Source organism: Delphinapterus leucas, chromosome 19 (assembly GCF_059928025.1).
Source record: "Delphinapterus leucas isolate spDelLeu-1000000601 "Yukka" chromosome 19, BTC_Dleu_Yukka2, whole genome shotgun sequence".
NCBI lineage: Eukaryota > Metazoa > Chordata > Mammalia > Artiodactyla > Monodontidae > Delphinapterus > Delphinapterus leucas.
In genome coordinates this window covers 23,030,115-23,051,149 of record NC_143147.1, presented here as the reverse complement: position 1 = coordinate 23,051,149, position 21,035 = coordinate 23,030,115, and the positions used below count along the sequence as shown (strand labels likewise).

At 53.3% G+C, this 21,035-nt stretch overlaps 1 protein-coding gene across 1 annotated transcript; it reads left to right on the top strand.

The window, feature by feature from the left end:
- The first annotated feature begins 258 nt into the window (after window positions 1–258).
- Window positions 259–20,930, top strand: SLC13A2 (solute carrier family 13 member 2). The gene is given in 13 exon segments (XM_089900739.1): window positions 259–360; window positions 13,496–13,624; window positions 14,264–14,378; window positions 14,381–14,540; window positions 14,636–14,850; window positions 15,406–15,586; window positions 15,688–15,810; window positions 17,666–17,884; window positions 18,097–18,185; window positions 18,473–18,594; window positions 19,722–19,883; window positions 20,130–20,267; window positions 20,760–20,930. Coding segments are annotated over 13 exon segments (1,926 nt in total).
- Window positions 20,931–21,035: the final 105 nt, after the last annotated feature.

Sequence of the window (21,035 nt, the reverse complement as noted above, 5' to 3'; positions counted from 1 at the left end):
GAAACTGAAGGCTTTATCCCTGGATCTTGCCCTCCTCCCTTTGTTTGCAAAGTCTTCCTGATCTTTACACTCCCTGCAGATCCCTCTTCCTGACTGTCACCTCCCGGACTCTAAAAACACTCTGATTGCCAGGGTGGGTCAATGGTTAACCCTCCAGCAGCTTTATATAAGCCTGCCTAGCCACCTACCTGCTACACTGTCGGTCCTGCAGTTCCCTGGATCTGGAGGGTGACCCGGCAGCCCACGTGGATCCACACCATGGCCACCTGCTGGCAGGGCCTGTGGGCCTATCGCTTCTACCTGATTGTATTCTTCCTACCCATTTTCCTGCTGCCTCTGCCCATCCTCATCCCGACTAAGGTAAGGACGTGGGGTCCTGGGCACAGAGAAGCTCCAAGGGAGCAGGGGAGGGGCCATGTGGCCCTGGGGTTGGGCATCCTTAGGACCAGCATCACCCATTCATCCCTCCTAGCCTGACAGCCTAGGCTGTCACCACCTGGTCCTCCTGAGGCCTGAGGAGTAAGAGGTCAATGGGAGGCTTTTGTTCGGCACCCAGTAGTAGGAGCCCAATGTGAATTGCTTAGGTGCACTTGGTATCTACTCCCTTGGGAGGCAGGAACCCTAGCGCCGTAAAGGAGGTGCAGGTGGAAGCAGGTGAGTTGACTGGGAGGGTATGAGCTGGGCTAGCTGCTTGAGAGGGAAGGAAGGGGATTAGAAGGAAGCTGGCCTCAGACAGTTTGTGCATTTAAGAGTAAAAACAGAAAGAGGAGGCGCTCACCTGTGATCCCAAGAGCTAAGTCTCCTGCGGAGGAGGGGTGGGAATTGAAGGAGGAGATCCTGCCAGTGGGCAATACAGATGCACACCTTGAATGGAGGGGCAAATGCCACTGCTTCCTGCCCACCCCCATGCAAGCAGCAGGAGTCATAACTTCAGCTCTCATTTACTGGAGCCCCCCACTGCACACCCTGTACCATGTACCCAGGAACCCTCTCTCCCATCTTATGACGCAGGTCTGCCTCCCATTTTACAGACGGGGAAAGTGAAGTTAAGTCACCCAAAATCCCAGGGCAGATCCTGTTTTCTGGAGGTCAGATAGTATACACTTTGGGGCCCCCCTTGTAAGTAAAAGAAGACAAAATCTTGAATCTAAAATTAACACGGGACTTTGGGAAGGGTAGGTCCAGGAGGCGGCCTTGAAGTCCAAGCTTCACAGGAAACCTCCCTCTGGCAAGTGGCATAGTTAGGCAGTGGCAGAGCTGGGGGTGTGGTCTGGCTACAAAGCCTGTGCTCCGGAAGGCTGAGACCTAATCCTGGCCCTGGCCTCACCCCACACCCGCCGCCCCACCCTCACTTGCTCATTGAGCCATTTGCTTCCTTTAGTCACAGACAGGGAAATCGAGGCAAGATTTCTGTTCGAGGTATCCCAGAAGGGTAAGGAACTAGGGAGGTAGTGGCACAGCTCCCGGTAGGTGACAGGGCCTGGCTGACCTATGAGATGACCCTCATCCCAGGCCAAAGCCAGTGGCATCTCTATGCTAGGGACCCATCAGATCAGTTTCCAGACAGGCTGAGCCAAGTGTGTTAATCCCGGAAGGAAGGACAGACAGGAACTGTGATGCCCATTTTACTCCCCAAGAAGGTACAGCCCAGAAAGATTTAGAAACTTGCCCTCGGTCACTCAGGAAAGCCTGAGTCAGGATGAGAAGCCAGGCCTCCTTGTGGGAGTGCGATGTGTCAGGACCCCCTGTGTTCCCTGTGCTGTACCCCTCCCTGCCGCCTGCTTCCCACCTACAGATGTTGTCTCCCCTGTCCTGACTCAGATGAACTGTCCCAGGTTCCATCTGCGGAGGCCAGCCCCTCCACTGGGGCCCTGGCTACCAGCCCCTCGCAAGGACTTTGCTCCTGTAATTATACTCTCCTCTCCAGCATCATCAACTTTTCCCTCTTTGCCTCATCTCTCCCACCAGCATGCAAACAAGCTCTAATCCCTCTCACATGAAAAGACAAACAAACCCTCCTTCAGTCCCACAGTCCCTCCACAGATACCTCCTTTCTTTGCTCTCTCTCCCAAAAGAAGGCCTCAGAGACTGACTACACTACCCGTCTCTCCTTAGACAGACAGATCCAGTCTCCAAGACTCTACCTACCGAGAGGGCTCTTGTCAAGTTCCCATCAGCGTCCGTGTCACCAAACCCCTGTTCCATGCTCACCTCCCTCACCCCCTCGGCAGCGCTTGTCACAGCTGGTCACCTCCTCTTTGCTATGCTGTCTTCTTTAGGCTTCTCCTGGTTTTCCTTTTCCTTTGACCACTTTTCCCGGCTACTTCTCCCTATCCTCGCCTGCCAGTGATCTGTTGTCTCCTGCCTTAAAAAGCATCTCTATGCTGATGATTCCCCAATCTGAAACCCCAGCTCTAATTTCCAAACTTGTATTATCCAACTAACACTGGACACCTCCCCGCTGAACATTTCCCTGTTTTTTTCTTTGTTTTTTTTTTTGCGGTACGCTGTTGTGGCCTCTCCCGTTGCGGAGCACAGGCTCCGGACGCGCAGGCTCAGCGGCCATGGCTCACAGGCCCAGCCGCTCCGCGGCATGTGGGATCCTCCCGGACCGGGGCACGAACCCGTGTCCTCTACATAGGCAGGCAGACTCTCAACCACTGCGCCACCAGGGAAGCCCTGAACATTTCCTTTTATGCCGCATACACATTGGCATATCCAGATCACAGCCCTGATTACTCATCTCAGCCGACTCTCCCTGCGATCTTACTCCTCAAGATATGGCTCAACCGTCCACCTCAGAGCCATTCCTGATGCCTTTCGTTCCTTCACTTCCACAAGCACCAGCAGGTCCTGTTGACCAGTGTTTTCGCCAAAAATACACTGAATGGAATCGCTTTCCACTACCTCCACTCTGGTCCTGGCCGCCATCGTTTCTCTCCCATCCCTACTCCTCCCCAGACCATTCTCTTTTCTTTTAATTGAAGTAGAGTTGATTTACAATGTTGTGTTAATTTCTGCTGTATAACAAAGTGATTCAGTTGTACATATATGTACATTCTTTTTCATAATCTTTTCCATCATGGTTTATCACAGTGTATTGAATATAGTTCCCTGTGCTATACAGTAGGACCTTGTGGTTTATCCATTCTCTATATAATAGTTTGTATCTGCTAACCCCAAACTCCCAGCCCATCCCCCGCCCACCTCCACCTCCCCCTTGGCAACCACAAGTCTGTTCTCTACGTCCCCAGAACGTTCTTCACCCAAACTCCAGGATGATCTATTCCAAACATAAGATCACTACCCTGCTTAAAACCCCACAGAGGCTTCTCGTCAAACTTAAAATAAAATCCAAACCTCTCAGGGTAGCCACGAGTCGTCGGGGGCTCCTGCCCCGTATCCTGCCTCTTATTTGCTCTTCTCCAGCCTTTCTCTTCCTCAAATTGCTCATCTTCCTGCCTGGAATGTTCTTCTCCCAGAGGCCTCCCTCTCACTTCTTACATGTCAGCTGAAGTCCGCCTCCTCAGAAAAGGCTTCTCTGAGCAGCACCGGTCGTTTTTATTGCAAAAACCTGTTATTTAAAGGGCTTTCGCTATCTGAAATGATGTATCCTTTTTTTTTTTTTTTTTTTTTTGCGGTAGGCGGACCTCTCACTGTTGTGGCCTCTCCCGTTGCGGAGCACAGGCTCCGGACGCGCAGGCTCAGCGGCCATGGCTCACGGGCCCAGCCGCTCCGCGGCATGTGGGATCTTCCCGGACCAGGGCACGAACCCGCGTCCCCCGCATCGGCAGGTGGACTCTCAACCACTGCGCCACCAGGGAAGCCCTGTATCCCTTTATTTTCTATTTATTTTCTGACCCCCCCCACATTAGAATGTAGTCTCCGTGAAGGCAGGGACTTTGTCTTTTTCCATGCAGAACCCCCAATACCTGGCACATAGTAGGTGTTCAACAAATACTTGTCAAATGAGTGAATGTGGGCAAAGAGGGCCCCGTCGTGAATTCCTGCTGAGTCCCTGCTCTCTGCAGTGGATCCTGAGCTTACCTCCATGGCCCTGGGCCCTGAAGTGGGAAAGAGGAGGCCCAGACTAGGCTCAGACCTGTGTCCATATAATACTTGTTGACATTTCTTCGGTATTTTTGTGTGTGCTAGTCATTGTACCAAGCACTTCAAAACACTAACCCATTTATTTCTCGAAATAACCTCTGAGTTACTGTGAGGTTACGACTGTTGTCTCCATTTTACAGACATGTAAATTGAGGCCCAGAATGATAAAGGAATTTGCCTCAAGTCCCAGCTAGAAAAAGGCAAAGTCTGAACTGGAATCTGGCCTTGGCTAAGGCTGTCTAAGGATGCAAGGTAGTCCCCTGTTGTGAGTCACCACTTGAGCCATCTACCGCCATGTCCATCCAGCCGTCAGTCAATCCTTCCACTGTCGTTCAGTCTGGGAAGTCTGTCGAGCTCTTGCTCTGTGCTGGGGGTTACCAAAAAGGAATACAGATGTTCTGTCCTCAAGATGCTTTCAATCTAGAGGACCGCATGTTCATGCCACACAGATTATAGCCAGAAGTCTGCAGGAGCTCAGAGGAAGGAGAAAATCCTTCCATCTGAGTTAAGGGAGAATCTGAGTTAGGCCTTGAAGGCTGAGCGAGATTTCAACAGTCAGAGACATCAATAGAGGGCAGGCCAGGTGAAGGAAATGGCAGGAACAAAGGCGTGGGGATTGGAAATAGTAAGGAGTGTTTGAGGAGTTAGCAACAGAATCCTAGAAATGCCCATTGTCCACTGCGGGGTCCCAGTGATTGGGAGCCAGTGAGGCCTGAGGTCTTCTCAGTGCTTCCCCAACCCCTGCAACCAGATACCCAAGAAGCACCATCGGTGTGCCAGCAACCTTACATCTATTCATTCACTCATCCGTTCATTCATTTATTAGGGAACAAGTATCGTGCGACAGGTACTGTTTAGGTGCAGGGGGTGGGAGGTAGGATTCAGGGGAACTTGCGATCCTGGGGGTGCGGGGGCTGTGGAGGGACACACAAAAAGCATATACTGTCCATGCAGTGAAAACCATACAGCAGGCTGTGACTATGGCTTGGGGAGGGGCTGCTCTAGATGCGGTGATCAGAGACGGCCTCCTGGGGTGCTGATATTTCCCTAGGGCCTGACTGGCAAGTAAGAGCTAGCCAAGCACAGCTCTGGGCCAGGAGCCATCTAGGCAGAACACGTAGTGCAAAACCCAAGGCCAGGGGTGAGCTTGGCAAGGTGGAGGGATAACTGAGGCCGGCACGGCATGTGGACCTGAGTGAGCAGAAGATGACTGAGGTTAAGTTTAGAGAGGTAGAGAGAGGCCAGCCAATGTCAGCCCTATAACGTCCGGGGAAGGAGTGAGGATTTTATGCTGAGGGTCACGAGGGATAAATACTTACTCAGAGGTCAAAGAGCTAGTAAGTTAGAGTCGAAAATGCAAATACCTCCCAGGACCCAACAGACTCATCTGTGAAAACTATCTGCCCGTGGTGCCATGTTTGCCAGAACAGAGCTTAGCTGAAATCCAGGCTGTATTCACATTGAGAACAGAGGGCAGGATGTCCTACTCTGAATCCCTGCATTCCTAGGATATAAGAACAGTAGGTGTGTGCGTGCACATGCACTTTAAAATCTGTGTGACTAAAATACCCTTACTGCAAGCTATTCCTGAACCCCAAAGACAGACCAGGATTGTGGGCACGAAAACTGTGCAAGGAATTTGGACCTCGCTTCCGGGGCCTGCCTGGAAGGCCTCTATCTTCCCTGATAAACAATGCTTCCCTGAACCCTCTGCCCCTTGTCTGAATTCCGGGCCCCTGGAAAACACAACACAGAGTTTCGGGCATTGTGTAGATGCCTGACTTATTTCCATAGGCTACTTCTTCTGTTCATGAGGGCCTTGCTGTTCCTACCAATGAAACAGGAAGGCGGGGTGTGTCTGGTCAACACCCCCAGGGCAGTGAGGTGTGGTCCTTAAGTGTGGCCACGATCAGCACTGGACTGCGTGAAGTCTGGTTTTCTGGCCTCGGAAGGTCCTGGGAGTAGGGGCCAGCCTCCAAAGCCAGGGAGATCCCTGGAGAAGAGAGAGAAGGTTCCCCAACTCGAACTTCACCCCCAGATGACCAAATCATGTGCACACTTCCAGCACCTGCTAGGTGAAGGCCAAGAATGGGAAAGCCAAGGAGACTCTTCAGCAGTACGTTTTCCTGAGCGGAATCCAGCAGCAGGGCCCAGGGCAGTTGTAGGGCTCAGATGCACGGAGGAGTGCGGGAACGCTTCTCTCATCTTCAACTCCCGCCTGCTGGTTTGTTCTTTAGGGGACGCAGGCGGGCCTGGCCCTGGCCCAAACTGTGACGTCAGGACTCTCCCCCGCACTTTTGTTCTCTCTGACACTCAGACCCATTGTTTTTCCCTTTGGCCTCTTAAAGCAAAAGATGATGCAACAAACGCATTCACGTTAAGGTGCGGAATTAAACAAAGATCACTCAAATGAGATCAGGTGAGGCTAGGAAGGGAATCAGCCTCCATCCTTGCTTTCGGCAGAGCCTCAAAGGCAGGGGGTGGGGACGCTTTAGAGTGGAAAGAGGGAAGCCTTCAGGTGTGCCCTGACTGGAGGTTGTTGGCAGGCGGGAGCTGGAGGGGGGCTAACTAGAAGTGGGGTATCCTCTCTGATTGTTAAGAGAGCACATGCTTAGTCCTGAGTTGGAAGTGGAGGTAGCGAGCGAGTGGGGATCAAAAATTAAGGAAGCTGGTAGTCATTGAGCAAATCCTGCCCATTTGGGGTCAGTTGCTATGCAGGCGGTAGTTTGGCTACAGGGCTGGTTACTGCAGAGATTGTAGGACATATATTTGCGTATGGACTGGCCATTGTCGCCTTTTATGTGTAGTCTCTCAAAGGTATTCGGCATTTGCATGGGCCTATTATTCCTGGAATGAATATCACACACACACACACACACACACACACACACACACTCACACACACCCAGCCCACTCTGCACCTCCTTCCCCAAGTCCTGTCTCATGGCTCCTCTCCTTGGGGTCACTATGCACCTAGACACTCAGGAAAGGCACCTGGAGTTTTCCTCCTCCCACCCGACCCAGCAGCCATCACTCAAACCCTCTGTCTTCCATCTCCTAACATCTCTGGAGTCCGTCCTCTCTCTCCATCTCTACTGCCATGGCTTCTCTGAGCCCCTGTCATCTCCCCACTGGACATCCCAGCAGGGCCACCTGTCACCTCCCAGCTTCTGTGTCTGCCAATCCACCTGCCACAGTACCGCAGGTGTAAGCCCCCTATTTTCATCTTGAGGTGATTTATTTATTTAATTAGGTGGTACATGCACATTGCACAAAGTCCAACAGCACAAAAGGGTGAAACGTTTCCTTCTGTGATGAACGTAGACAACAAACCACGATAGTAAAGAACGATATTTTTGACTTTGCCACCAGTAGGTATCAGAGATATTTTCAAATCGTATGAGAGCTGTTGCCAGTCCCTTGACATATTATGTTAACCATGACTTTGAGATTACAGTAGCCATTAGCCCGTGAAGAGCTTAGTAGTTAAGAGTCACATTATATCACTATCTTACCCATTTTTTCATATTTTAATAACTGTATTTTGATATAATTGGTGTCCCTTGTAATCCTGTGCATTTTATTTAATGCATTTTAAAACATTATTCTAAGAAGGAGTTGGAAGGCTTCATCAGGCTGCTAAGGGAATCCTGGTACCAAAAAAGGGTAAGAATCCCTGAATCAGAGATTTTCCTATGTGTATACAAACACCTGTGGACACATTTTTAAAAAATACATATGGCGGCATCAGTGTAATCTTTTAATAGAAACACCAACCTGACAGTGTCACCCTCTCGGTTTACAATCCTTCAAGGGCCTCCTCCCGTTTTCACCTTTGTCTTCCAGATAAAGTTCTAGATTCCTCTCTTGGCAGGCAGGCGAGCATTACATCCCTTCCCACCACAAGAATGTATCTTGATCTTTTATGCCTCATTCCATTCCCTCTGTGCTTACTCCCTCATGCTAACACCTTTTGCCCACCCACAGAACTCCTATTCATCCCTCAGTACCCGCTCAGTGTGCCCTCTCTGGAAGCCTTCCTCAGTCCAGATGGAGGGAGGCTCAGAGAAGGAGCCCCTTCTCTGGGACTCCATTCTCTGGTCTCTCCTTTGCAATGGTGCTGGCTGCCACCCAGGGCCTCGCCTCACTCCCCAGCAGCATCCCTACTTGCCAGGCGCAGAGGGGCAGTGGGAGTAGCCCACCCCAGGGCTAACCTTCAATCACCAGGACGAATAAGATGTGACACCTTTGAGAGTGTGGGCATTTTTGCTGCTGCCCAAGGGCCACAGGCTGCTCTGTGTCCGTAACGGGTAAAGGCCGTGATGCCCACAGGTCCCCACCCTGCCCACACCCAGTGTCCAGAGTCTACCCTGGATTCCCTGGCACTACCATCTTCACTTGTATGTCATGTATCCACCCTGGTTCCCCAGCAGCCCGGGAGCAGATTTCTGCGCCAAGGCCAACCCAGCGATCAGCTCACTGCCATCTACACTCCTCTACAGCTTAGACCTTCTCAGTCACGCCCCTCACCCTCATAATAACCCAGCAAGGAGTGTGTTTCTCTTATTCCCATTTGTAGAAAAGGACCCTGCATAAAAGACAGTAATGTGTGTATAGTTAGAAATGCTCAATATTTCTTATCAAAAAAAAAAAAACCCAAGCTGAGAGAGGTTAAATACCTTGCCCAAGGACATGCGGCAATAAAGCTGGGCCTGGGCGCTCAGGTTTCCTGACCTCTGACCTTTGTTTCCTATCACAAAAGAAGCAAGTTGCCAGCCTTGGGGTTTGGAAGCCGTCTGAGGCTTTATCTCTTCTCTTCACTGTTGGCTTTGCCAGGCAGCCCGCCATGACTACAGACCAGCCCACACAGGGCACTCAGACTCCCCGAAGGCTGGGGCCAGGTCTGATTCATGTCTGTACCCCAGTGTCTGACATTCATTCACTCATTTATCCAGTGTCAGCTCCGTAGAGGTGCCAGGCACCCTGCTAGTGTGAGCAGAAACAGACCCAGACCCTGCTCCCTGGAGAGTAAGGTCTGGCGACAAAGGTTGATATTCATCATGAGAAATTTGTGCAAGCAAATGTTTAACTACAGACCGTGATGAGTGCTATGCAGAAGAGGTACAGGGGCATAGGCTGTGAAAAATGGGGAACATACCCCTGAAACCCACGGAGGCGTACCTGAAAAAGGAATATTTGAGTTAAGATCTCAAGAATGAGTAGACATCAGGTGAGCAAAGTGGGGAGGGAAGACAAGAGAGGAGATTAGGTACAAATGCCCTGTGGCTACAGGGAAGATGGAGCATTTGAGAAACTGGAAGAGGGCCGCTGTGGCTGGACCAGAGAGAGCAAGGAGGAGAGGAACAGACCAGCCCCCAAATTTTCCTAAGAGCAGTGGGAAAGCCTGCAGGGATTTGAGCTGCTTTTAGGGGTGTGTGTGTGTGTGTGTGTGTGTGTGTGTGTGTGTGTGTTGGGGGACAGGGTGTGGATTAAACAGGTTTGTGCCTCAAGATCACTCTGGCTACAGCAAGAAGAAGAGATTTCAGGGGCAAAAGAGGAAGCTAGAGGTGAATAAGGAAGCTCTTGCAGAAATCTTGGTAACAGATGCAGGGGCTTGGACCAGGCTATTGGCCCAGAGCTGGAGAGAAGTAAAAGGGAGCATTGGAGGTGTTGAACCAGCAGGACTGGAGACCTGGAGCAGAGAGGTTATTTGTCCAGTGAAAGCCTGATGAGCAGGCAGGAGGCCCAGTGCCTGCCCCTCAGTGGCAGGGACAGCCTGGGGAGAGAGAGGAATGGGGATCTGACCACGGTAGTTTCCTGGCACAGCAGTGCCAGGGGCCCAAGTGGGAAGGAAGGATTTATAGACCCAGGCCAGCACCAGCAAAAGAGGGAGGGGCTAGAGACAGGGAGGTGAAAGAAAGTTGACCCCTGTCCTCCAGAGCCCAGGCTGAGAAAGGAGTACATTCTACAGCCAAGGAACAGCTGGGGAACAACTAGCCTGCTGGACCGCAGAAGGAGGACGTACTGACAGAGGTAGAAAGAAGAGCATTAGCCGCCAAGAGAAAATTCTTCCCTGCTGGTATCTGAGCTCCAGGAGGGGCTGCCTCAGACAGGGTGCAGGCTGTGCCCTCTGCCGATGGCATATGGAGTCGTGCAATGTAGCATGACTGGGGAGTAAGCCAGCTGGGGCCCATGCCATAGGCCACCAGCTGAGCTTGGCCAGCCCAAGATGCGTTGAGCTGGGCAACAAGGCAGAGGGTATAAGGTGGCCCTGGAGCCCAGGTCTGATTCCCGACTTCCCATTTCTAACACTGGGGATACAGATCGTGGAATCAGACACATTGCGGGGCCAAGGAGAAAGGATCCCCCAGGTTCTGTTCCCGTTTCTGAGCCATGAATGCCACTGGCTGTCTGGTGAAGACTGTGGGCCCTTTTCAGAATATTGCTTTGAAATGCACGAAATAAAATGTATAGGATGACAAAGGAAACCAACCATTTTGAAATACAGTTATAAAACTATGAAAAAATTAATTGCAATTCAGAAATACAGATGCTTCCTTATTAAAGCATTAAATAAGATCTAGTGTTGGTATAATAGTTACCATAATTTCAAAAGAGTGATGAATGTAAACAATATTTTGGGATATATTTTGAGTCCATTGCAACCACTAATCTGTGCAGGTACCTAACAGCTGACAGCCACAATCAAGTATCTGTGACAAAATCGCCCATAGCAACGTTAACAGCTATGTGGCGTTGGGAGTTCCCTGGTGGTCCTGTGATTAGGACTTGGCGCGCTTTGTGGGCCCGGGTTCGATTCCTGCTCGGGGAACTAAGATCCCTCAAGCTGCACGGCGAGGCACCCCCTCCTACCCCGCCCACCCCCACAAAACAGCAGCTCTATGGTTTTGTTGCCTCTGTTCATAACCTTAGTTAGATGTTAGCTAAAAGATGAAATTGTTTTCCCATCCAACTTCATGAATCCTTGGCATTCCACGCCCCATTTAAGAGCCCCATGAACCAGGAAAAGCAGGTCAGCGAGTTACGGACCAACTAACTCTACAGTTGGACCGACTACCCAGGAGGGTGGGATGGGGACACGGGGCCAGAGCCACCAGGGCCAGAGTAAGCTTCTGAATGGAACTTTGAAAGTGGTTTTGGTTTTGATCCAGAGACAGACGGACAGACACGGAGAGGGACACCAGGAAGTTGTAAAGAAGTAGAGGAGCCATAGATTCAACACACTGATGCTCACAGCTCTCTTTGGAGGGTGCAGATGGGGACCCAGAAGTGAAGGAACTTGCCCAGAGCCGGGCAACAGGAAGTGGCAGGCCCCAGCAAAGACAGTTCCATTTGGATCCAGAGCCCTAACTCAGTCCCGTACACCCTTCTGGTCACAGCGCACCTGAGGCTGGGGGACACCCTCCAGTAGCAAGGGAGAAAGCTCAGGGGAGAAGCAAAAAGCTGGGGCTCAAGAACCAGATGGCCTGGATTCTTCACTGATTTGTGTGACTTTGAGACATTTACTTAATTTATTTGCACCTTTGTTTCTTCATCTGTGAAATGGGAACAATAGTCATTACCTCACAGAGCAGCTAAATGTCATTAAAAACCACCTGAAGTGCATAGAGCACCATGCCTGGCATGGAGTAGTCCTTGACGATGCTTCTGCTGTCGTTATTAGCAGAGCTTTCTTCTTGAATCAGCAAAGGCATCCGGCCCAGCCCCCACCCCTTGTCTCTGGCCAGAGAATTCTGGGGGGTGAGGGCATGGGGGGCACACCAGGGTTCAGAGGGCTGGCTTGCCCTTAGCCCCACGGGAAGATGGGTAACAGGCTGTGCACACTGCAGGTGAGAAAATGGTTGAAGGAACAGCAGCTTCAGCAGAATCTACTGCCTGCTGGGGGAGGAGGAGGGGTGGGTCTCTGCTCAAGGATCAAGGTGGCCCCACCCTTTGTGCCAATGAGTTCATGTCCAGGGTGAGAAAGTGGTGGAAGTTTCATGGAAAGAAAGTGAGCCTGGCATCAGATGGACTTGGCTGGGCAGGCTGGGTGCCACCCCACCCCCCAGGATGCCACTGATGTAGACTAGTCGGGGAGTGCTCTTAGAATTATGCAATCCTGCACACCTTGCCTGGGTTCCAACCTGGCTCTGCCACTCCCTAGTTCTGTGACCTTGAGCAAGCCACATACCTTCTGGAGGTCATCTATAACATAAGACCACCACACACATCCACGGCTGTAACTACAAACATGAAAACACCCAGCTCCTAAGAGTTCCTCAGTAAACAGCAGCTTCCTCTCCCCAAGACCTTCCTTCAAGCTTCAGGGTACTAAAGGCGTGAGGTACAAGGGGTGAGCCCAGCCTATACCAGGTGGAGAAAGCAAGAGGGGCAGGGCAGTTGAGACAGGTAAGAGAGGAGCCCCCAGCCCATAGTCCCAGCAGGCAGCCTCTTCCTTTGGCAAACAGTGGGCAGGTGTCCCAAGGAGGGTTGGATGCCAGGCACCCCCTTCCCTGGAGGCTTCCTTCTGGCTAATGATTCCCCCATCCTCCCTCCCCAGGCCTGTGGAGAGGCTCTGTCAAGGAGGGTGGGCCCCTGACATCTGGGGTTGTCTGACTTCATTCCTGCTCCAGGTCCCCTCCCAGACCTGAGGTCAGGCCTTTCTAGCTTTGGGAGCCTCATGAGGGAAAGGGGGGTCTCTGGTACCCCAAGACTCACAAGACTACGACTCAGGGTTTACTCCACAATTCCCCGCACAAGGTGGGGATAGGGGAGTTATGTGAAACAGTGGTCATGCCAGGATTACTAGGAAGGAGACCCCACTATTCCTAAAACTTTTCAGTGGTTTATTCATTCAGAAAAGATTTGCTCTGAAGCCTCCTGGGTCCTGAGCTCCAAGGATCCAGATACAAAACTGACTCTGTCTTCATGGAACTCAGCTCCTAGCAGAAGGAACAAATACTACTTAAATCGTCATACAAATAAATATACTCTTACAGGCTCTTGATGAAGCAGGGAAGGCCAGGGTGCCAGGCAGGGATCCGCATTTCCCAGGCCCCAGTTTCATCTAGATGAGCCCCCATCTCATGTAAGCATCCTCACCTGAGCCCCCTGCCGTCCCCAGGGGGACTGGATTATAATCCAGTGGCTGGATTATAATGTCTAGGCTCCCCAAGGTTAAAGACAAGGTGGTGAGTGTTTTGCTTTGTTTTCTATTTCTATTTTTAAATGGGACCTTGGGCTCAGGAATCAAGGACTGTGAGTTTCACAGGCTCTCCCCACACTGTTACAAACGGCCTGTTTTCTCTGGGGACAGGAGGTGACATGACTCTGGGACACAGGCCTGCCCCCTCCAACAGCTTTGCTGTTCCCCTCCCGCCTGCAGGAAGCCTACTGTGCCTACACCATCATCCTCATGGCGTTCCTCTGGTGCACCGAGGCTCTGCCCCTGGCTATCACCGCCTTCCTCCCCACCGTCATGTTCCCCATGATGGGCATAATGGGTGCCTCCGTGGTAAGCCTCCCCACCCACAGGAGGACGTGCTCCCAGGGATGGAGGGGGGTCTGCCCTAGGACGCTGATGACGGAGGAAGCTTCACCACAGAACAGGGCACATGGAAGAGGGGTCCCTGCCTCTGCTTGGCAGGTTGGGGAGCACTGAGGGAGGAGTCAACTAGAAGACAGGGGGGAAGGCATTCTAGAAATGCCAGGTGCATGGTTAGTGTCAAGAGTTAATTCAAAGTGGGAGCAACTAGGCCTAGATGAGGGAAGGAAAAGGGGGCCTTGATAGCCAGCTAGAGAGTTTGTATCCTTCTAGTTCAGTGGCTCTGAAACTTGAGCAGATGCATCAGGATCACCTGCAGAACTATTTAAACACATTGCTGGCTCTACCCCAGAGTTTCTGACTCAGGAGATCTGGAGCAGGGTCTAAGCATTTCATTTCTAGCAAGTTCCAGGTTGTTGATGATGCTGGCCCAGGGACCACACTGAGAACTGCTGCGTTAGTTTCTAGAAAGAACATTAAATGCTTTATCTCCTAGTCAATGGCTTGCAACAGGAGTGGATTCAGGTTAGATGATGTCTCAGTCATTCCTGAGGGGAGAAAGAATGACTTTGGCAGGAAGACAGGAAACTGGTTAATATTAAATGGCAGATGATCCAAAGACCGTTTCCACTTGGGTCCAAGAGCCCAGGGGACCAACCTCCGTTTGCGGGAATATCAGTGTCGGCACCCTGTACGCCCAGAGGCACGGGGGGACCCCTTCCTCCTTCTCAACTGTCCCCGCCTGCCAGGTCAGCACTGAGTACCTTAAGGACAGCAACATGCTATTCATCGGGGGGATGCTAGTGGCCCTGGCCGTGGAACACTGGAATCTGCACAAGCGCATCGCCCTCCGCGTGCTTCTCACCATCGGGGTGCGGCCCTCCCTGTGAGTTCCCACAGACCAAGTCTGGAGGACCTGGGGTGGCGGTGTGCCCTTGAAGGGATGCTGGAACACCAGTGTGTCTGTCTGTCCGTCGCTAGGCTGATCCTGGGTTTCATGGTGGTCACGGCCTTCCTGTCCATGTGGATCAGCAACACAGCCACCACTGCCATGATGGTGCCCATTGCCCATGCCGTTCTGGATCAGCTGCACGAGACGCCCACGGGCACGGATGCTGAGGAGGGCAGGAACAACCCCGCCTTTGAGCTCCAGGAACCGAGTCCCCAGAAGGAAGAGACGAAGCTTGATGAGAAAGGTGACGCCAGGCCCTGCCCCGAAACCTCAGTCCTTGAGGAGGGTCTGAGGCGATGCCCATGATAGGAGTAGTCATCCTGGCACGTTTAGGGAGAGAAGAGGGAAGCAAGAAGTTCGGTGACCAACGTGTCCTTGGTTTGCCTGGGATTTTCCTGGTTTTGAAATGAAAAGTCCCACAGGCAGGGAATTCCCTCAGTCCTGGGCAAACCAAGATGCTAGGCCACCCTGGCAAGCTGAGAGCGGAAGCCTGGGTGGGCTGTCAGGGGTCCAGGCTCCACTCTTCCTGTGTGGTTTGGACAGTCTTCTTCCCTTCTCTGTGCCTCAGTTTCCCTCTCTCAGAAGAGGGGTTGGGCCAGGTGGTGTCTGGGGGGATCACTCCGGCCTGAGACTCCAGGGAGTGCTGGCCCTTGCAGACCTGGAAGCAGCCTCTGCCCTCCCCCCAGCCTGGGTCTAGGCTGCTGAATGACAAGGTGCCCCAGAGGCCCTGGAGCTCCCACCATGCTCCCCAGAACTGGCCCTGCACCCATCCCCAACCTGAGCTCTCCCTTGTTCCCAGACAACAAGCAGGATGGCCCTGCCCACCCTGTTCCTTCGGAGTCCAGGGCACAGCGGAACGAGGAGCAGCTCCGCTTCACCCAGGGCATGAGCCTGTGTGTGTGCTACTCGGCCAGCATCGGGGGCATCGCCACCCTGACTGGCACCACAACAAACCTGGTACTGCAAGGCCAGGTCAACTCGTGAGTGACTGAGTGGGAGGGGGTCTGCATTCTGACTGGGGGGCAAGTGGAGCAGGCTGGTCACCGGGCAACGTCACACAGCAGCCTGAATCCCTCTTCAGGATCTTTCCCCAAAATGGCAACGTGGTGAACTTCGCCTCCTGGTTTTTCTTTGCCTTCCCCACCATGGTCATCTTGCTGCTGCTTTCCTGGGTGTGGCTGCAGTTCCTCTTCTTAGGCTTCAAGTAAGTGGTGGAGTGGGTAAGAGCTGCCCAGGTGCCTGCCCTTACCCTCTAGGAGCTTCCAGTTGGGTACCCAGGTAGCCCTGCGGAAAAGGGCATAATCACCATCCCGGTGAGAAGGCCTCTCCCTCCCAAGGCCCTTCTGTGCACTTGGCCCCCTCCCCATTTGAGGGAATTACTGTTTGGAGAGTATTAGCCCATCTATCAGATGAGCAAACTGAGGTTCAAGACATGGTACACAACGAGATGTGTCAGTGCTGGGATTGAAAACCAGATCTCCTGATGCCCAGGCCAGGTCCCATTCCATAACAATCCCCAATCCTTTGGCAGGTGCTTAAGAAGCACACGCTGTGAGCATCGTCAGTTACAAAAGTCCTTGTTGTGCTCCTACTGTGTGCCTGGCCCTCTGCTAGGCACTGAGAACACTAGAAGCATTAGACAGTCCCTGTCCTTGGAGCTCACCATCTAACGGGTGATGATAAGGTAGGAGCAGTGACAGAGGAAAGCCCAGGTGCTGTGGGAGGACAGCCCAGGACGGTGAAGATTCTAGAAGTCCCCTGGCAGAGATGATGCCTGAACTGAATCTTGTAGAGTTAGAAGTCAGCCAGGTAGAGAACGAGGTAAAGTCATTCCAGCAGCAGGAAGAGCTTGTGTACAAAGGTACAGAGGCGAGAAAGAGCTTGCTGGGTTTGGGGGAACTCTAGTTCTGTGTGACTGAAACACAAAGAGGATCAGCGTATGAAGCTGGAGAAGTAGGCAGGGGAAGATTATGGGGAATCTCATGTGCCACATAAAGAGTATGGACCTTGCTCTTGAGGCCAAGAGTAGTAAAGAGGTTCTATTCCCACTTCCAGCCCTTGATTACTAGTAGTCACTAGAGCTCTGAGTTGAAAATCATGTGAGACCCTGCTGGAGCTCAGCTGGAATCAAGTCTGGGATTGATTAGTGATGTCTGCTATGGTACAGGCTAAGAGTGGTGGTATGACTGTTATTGTGGGTATAAGTTGTTATTTGTCCATCCTGCCCAGGCAGTGGGGAGCCATTGAGAGTTTTTAAGCATTGTTGCTGTAACATTGCTTGGGCAGGTGCAAGGAGGCTGGATTGAGGTTGGGGATGGTACAAAGCAAAGTGTTAGTCAAAGAGACCAGCACAGTGCTAAGCAACATCAAGGATTCAAAGATGTGTGAAGCATGGTTTTTCCCTTGAGGAACTCACAAGCCCAGCAGGGGAGTTGAGATTTGCCCAAGTGAAAAGTTAAAAGTCAAAGTGAGTTAAGCACATGGAAGTGGGCTGCAGACTCCTGTTCCTCAGAGGACAGTGTGGGTGGGGCCCAGGCTGGCAGAGGACGCCCAGAAGCAGTAAGAGAGGGAACGGAGGATATCCTGAAAGGCTATTGGAGGCGGGGAGTGATGAGTCAGGGCCAGAAGGAGGCCTGGGGTCTAGGCCTCTAGGGCCTCCTCACTCTGGACAAGGGAGGGCTCAGCACAAGAGAATTCCTGGAAGGACAGAGGGGTCAATGGGGCACATGGAGCAGGGACAAGCACAGGGAAACCCAATCCCCCATCCTCAGCCTCCCCTCTGCTAAATAAGAGCCATGACACCCCAGAGTCTTCTGCTCTTCTTCCAGAACCTTGGGAACATTTACAACTCATGGGAGTTCCCTGGCAGTCCGGTGGTTGGGACTCAGCACTTTCACTGCTGTAGCCCTTGGTTCACTCCCTGGCCTGGGAACTAAGATCCCTCAAGCCGCGTGGCACTGGCCTAAACAACAACAACGACAAAACCACAGGCACTCACAGCCCCTTGCTCCCCTGCCTGGTGTGGTGCCCTTACGAGCTGTCCCCACCCCTACCTGCAGCTTCCGGAAGAGCTGTGGCTTGGGGGACCAGATGAGGAAACAAGAGCGAGCAGCCTTCGAAGTCATCCGGAGAGAGCACAAGCGGCTGGGCCCCATGACCTTTGCAGAAAAGGCTGTCACCATCCTCTTTGTCTTATTGGTGGTGCTCTGGTTCACTCGGGAGCCAGGCTTTTTCACCGGCTGGGGTAACCTGGCTTTTTCCGATGAGAATGGGAATAGGTGAGCACTGCGGGGAGGAGAAATACTTCCAAGAGGAGGGAAGGGAGCAGGGCCCCCAACGCAGAATAGGAGGTAACGCTGGGTTGAGGTGGGGGGAACTTGCCAGGAGGGGTTGGCACATCTGTGGGAGGGGCTTCTCTCCAGCCCCCCTCCATCCTGTGACCCTGAGCAGCCCTAAGCCGCTAAGCCTGCCCTCCCTGCCCCGCCCGCAGCATGCCATCCGATGGGACAGTAGCCATCTTAATCGGTGTAATTTTGTTCATCGTGCCCTCCAAGATCCCAGGGCTGACTCAGGAACCAGGTAAGCACCTGATCTGGGGCAGAGAAGGGCCTCTGGGCAGACCCCGCCTTCTGGCATGTGACGTCCCTTCGACCACGCTCGGCAGGAGTAGACCAAGCCCAGAGAAGCTGGGGTGATTTGCCAAGGGCACAGGGACTCAGGGACAAAGTCGTGATGTTGCAGAACTGAGGGTCCCTCTCTTCCATGCATTAAGCTCTGAGAGGGACCCACCCGTACAGAGGGGGGAAGGGAAGGGGAGGAAAGCCTGTTGGCTCTTGGTGACCCATCCTCTTCTGCTTGGGGAGTAGGAAAACCAGGGAAGCTGAAGGCCCCTCCTGCCCTCCTCAACTGGACAATAGTTAAAGAGAAGATGCCTTGGAATATCGTGCTCCTTCTGGGCGGTGGCTTTGCCCTGGCCAAGGGCAGTGAGGTGACAGACCCCACCCCCTCCCCAACCCACTTGAGGGAGACCCTGTGACGGGGACAGAGGGGCCCTGCTTCTCTCCCACACAGGGGAGCCCTGACCCCCCACTTAGGAGCCCCCTGGTGGGCAGAGCCTTTGCAGCAGCTGGAGAAACAGGTTAGAGCCCTAAGAGAGGGGGAGGAAACACAAGCCATAGGGACCTCTCCCTAGTGGGGGCTTCTCTGGTGAGCAGGGACTGTACTCGGTGATCACCCAGTCCATCCCCTCACCGCCTGCCAGACAGAGAATGCCAAAGCTTTAGCACCAGGGAGTAGTTGGCTGGCATTGGGTTGACGCAGTTTGCTGGCTGAGGCCACCAGGGGGCACCATGATCATACCCATCCAGGCTCTGGGGACCGGGTCGTCATTCCCCATAGCCTCCATCCAAGACAGAAATCCCTGAACCTGCACCCCCAGGCCTCGGTGTTCTGGCTAAGCTCATTCACTGCACGGACAGGAGCTATCCTGGGTCAGGGATTGGTTAGTTCCTCCATCAAGCGCTCACTGACTGTGCCAAGCGCTGTGCTGGGTGCTAAGTGGGCAACATTGTATATACTAAAGTCCCAGCTCCCTGGGGCTCACAGTCTGGCATTATAGGTGTGGGCAAGGCAAGACCTTGAAGCTCTTCTGACCCTGTGAACTGTCCCCGTCCCCCTGTTGGCCTCTTCCCAGCCTCTACCAGGGCCCTTCCCCTTCTCCCTCCTTGCTGGGAGCAAGGTCGCCCCCTGTCCCAACCTGCTAGGCTGGATGGGGCAGGCAGAGGGCTAAGGTTGGCCAGGAACCTCCTGAAGAGAGTTCAGGAGAGCAGGAGTAAATGGTGTCAAAAGTCTTTACTCTCCCCAAGCCCCAGGTTTCCCAAGAAAGCCCCTTCGCTTCCCATCTGACCCTTCTGCCCACACCCAACTGTCCTTCAAGAGCAGTAGAGGGGGCCCCCAGGTTTCAGCTGGGTCTCATCTTCCTTCTCCCAAGCTGCCCTTGTCTCTGAAGATTCTAGAGAGACGCAGGCAAGAGCAGGACCCTCCCAGAGCCTCAGCAGGGGACTCTGGGGCCCCAGGCAGCCCAGCCTCCCACACACCACCCTCCTCTGCCTACAGGAATCGGGCCTGTCGAAGTGGCTGGGGGACAAGCTGACCCCGCTGGAGAGTGTGCCGCCTCCCGCCATTGCCTTAATCCTCTGCCTCCTGATCGCCACCTTCACTGAGTGCACCAGCAACGTGGCCACCACCACAATCTTCCTGCCCATCTTGGCTTCCATGGTGAGCTGGCCCTGCAGACACACCTCCTCCAGGCAGCCCTTCTGCCCACACTGCCTGCAGAGGTCAAGGGGCCCTTTCCAGGTCACCAGGTACCTTCTGGCAGAAGTGGTGGGTTCATGGCCAGAGTGTATATTGGGGTGGGGATGGGGGTTGTCCCTCAGAGAGGGGAGCAGGAGAATGGGGGCCACGCCTTCCCCTCTGGGATGGAGACTGCGATCAGCTCTGCCCCACTGCCTCCCCCTCCAGTCTCAGGCCATCTGCATCCACCCTCTCTACGTCATGCTCCCCTGCACGCTTTCCAGCTCCCTGGCCTTCATGCTGCCTGTGGCCACCCCGCCCAATGCCATCGCCTTCTCATTCGGAGGCCTCAAAGTGAAAGACATGGTGAGTGGCAGGGGTCTCCAATGCCTCAGCACTCCCTGCTCTGTCTTTCCATCTTGCTGGACCACAAAGTAGCTTAAAGCCGCTGAGATTCTCAGAGTTTAGAGTGGACCCTGTTGGGGTGGGTGGCAGCGGGGGAGGCTGGAACGTGATCCCCAGTTGGAGTATCTTCAGGCCCTGCCAGCCCTAGGCCACTGAGAGGGAGAGGAGGGGTGAGGAACTTAGGGAAGGCACCAAGATGCCAGGCACCCGGACCCAGGGATATGGACTCAGAGAGAATGACTCAGGGCTCTGGAAGCTCCCCTTTCCCCTGTGAGCACTGGGATTAAAGCCGGTGGTAGGGGCACCACCTAGTGCTGCAGGTTAGACCCAAGGGAGGACTTCCCAGGGAGAGGTTTGCTAGTGAGAGAGCTCCTGAGCACCTATGAACACCTAAGGGATGGGTACTGGCCCAGCTCAACACCCACTCATTCAGACTGGCTCTCCTCACCCCAGGCCCGAGCAGGATTCATGCTCAACATCATCGGGGTCCTGGTCATCACGCTGGCCATCAACACCTGGAGCATCCCCATGTTCGACCTGCACAGATTCCCCTCCTGGGCCCAGTCCAACACCACAGACTTCTGTGGGGTCAGCCAGGCAAACGTCACAACACCCAGCCCCTAGAGCACGGTATAATCTGGCCCAAGCCAGGAAGACCCACCTCGTTCCTATTCCTCTGAGCTGGGAGGGGAAACCCAGGCTCCAAGGCAAACATTGAGAGAAAGGCAC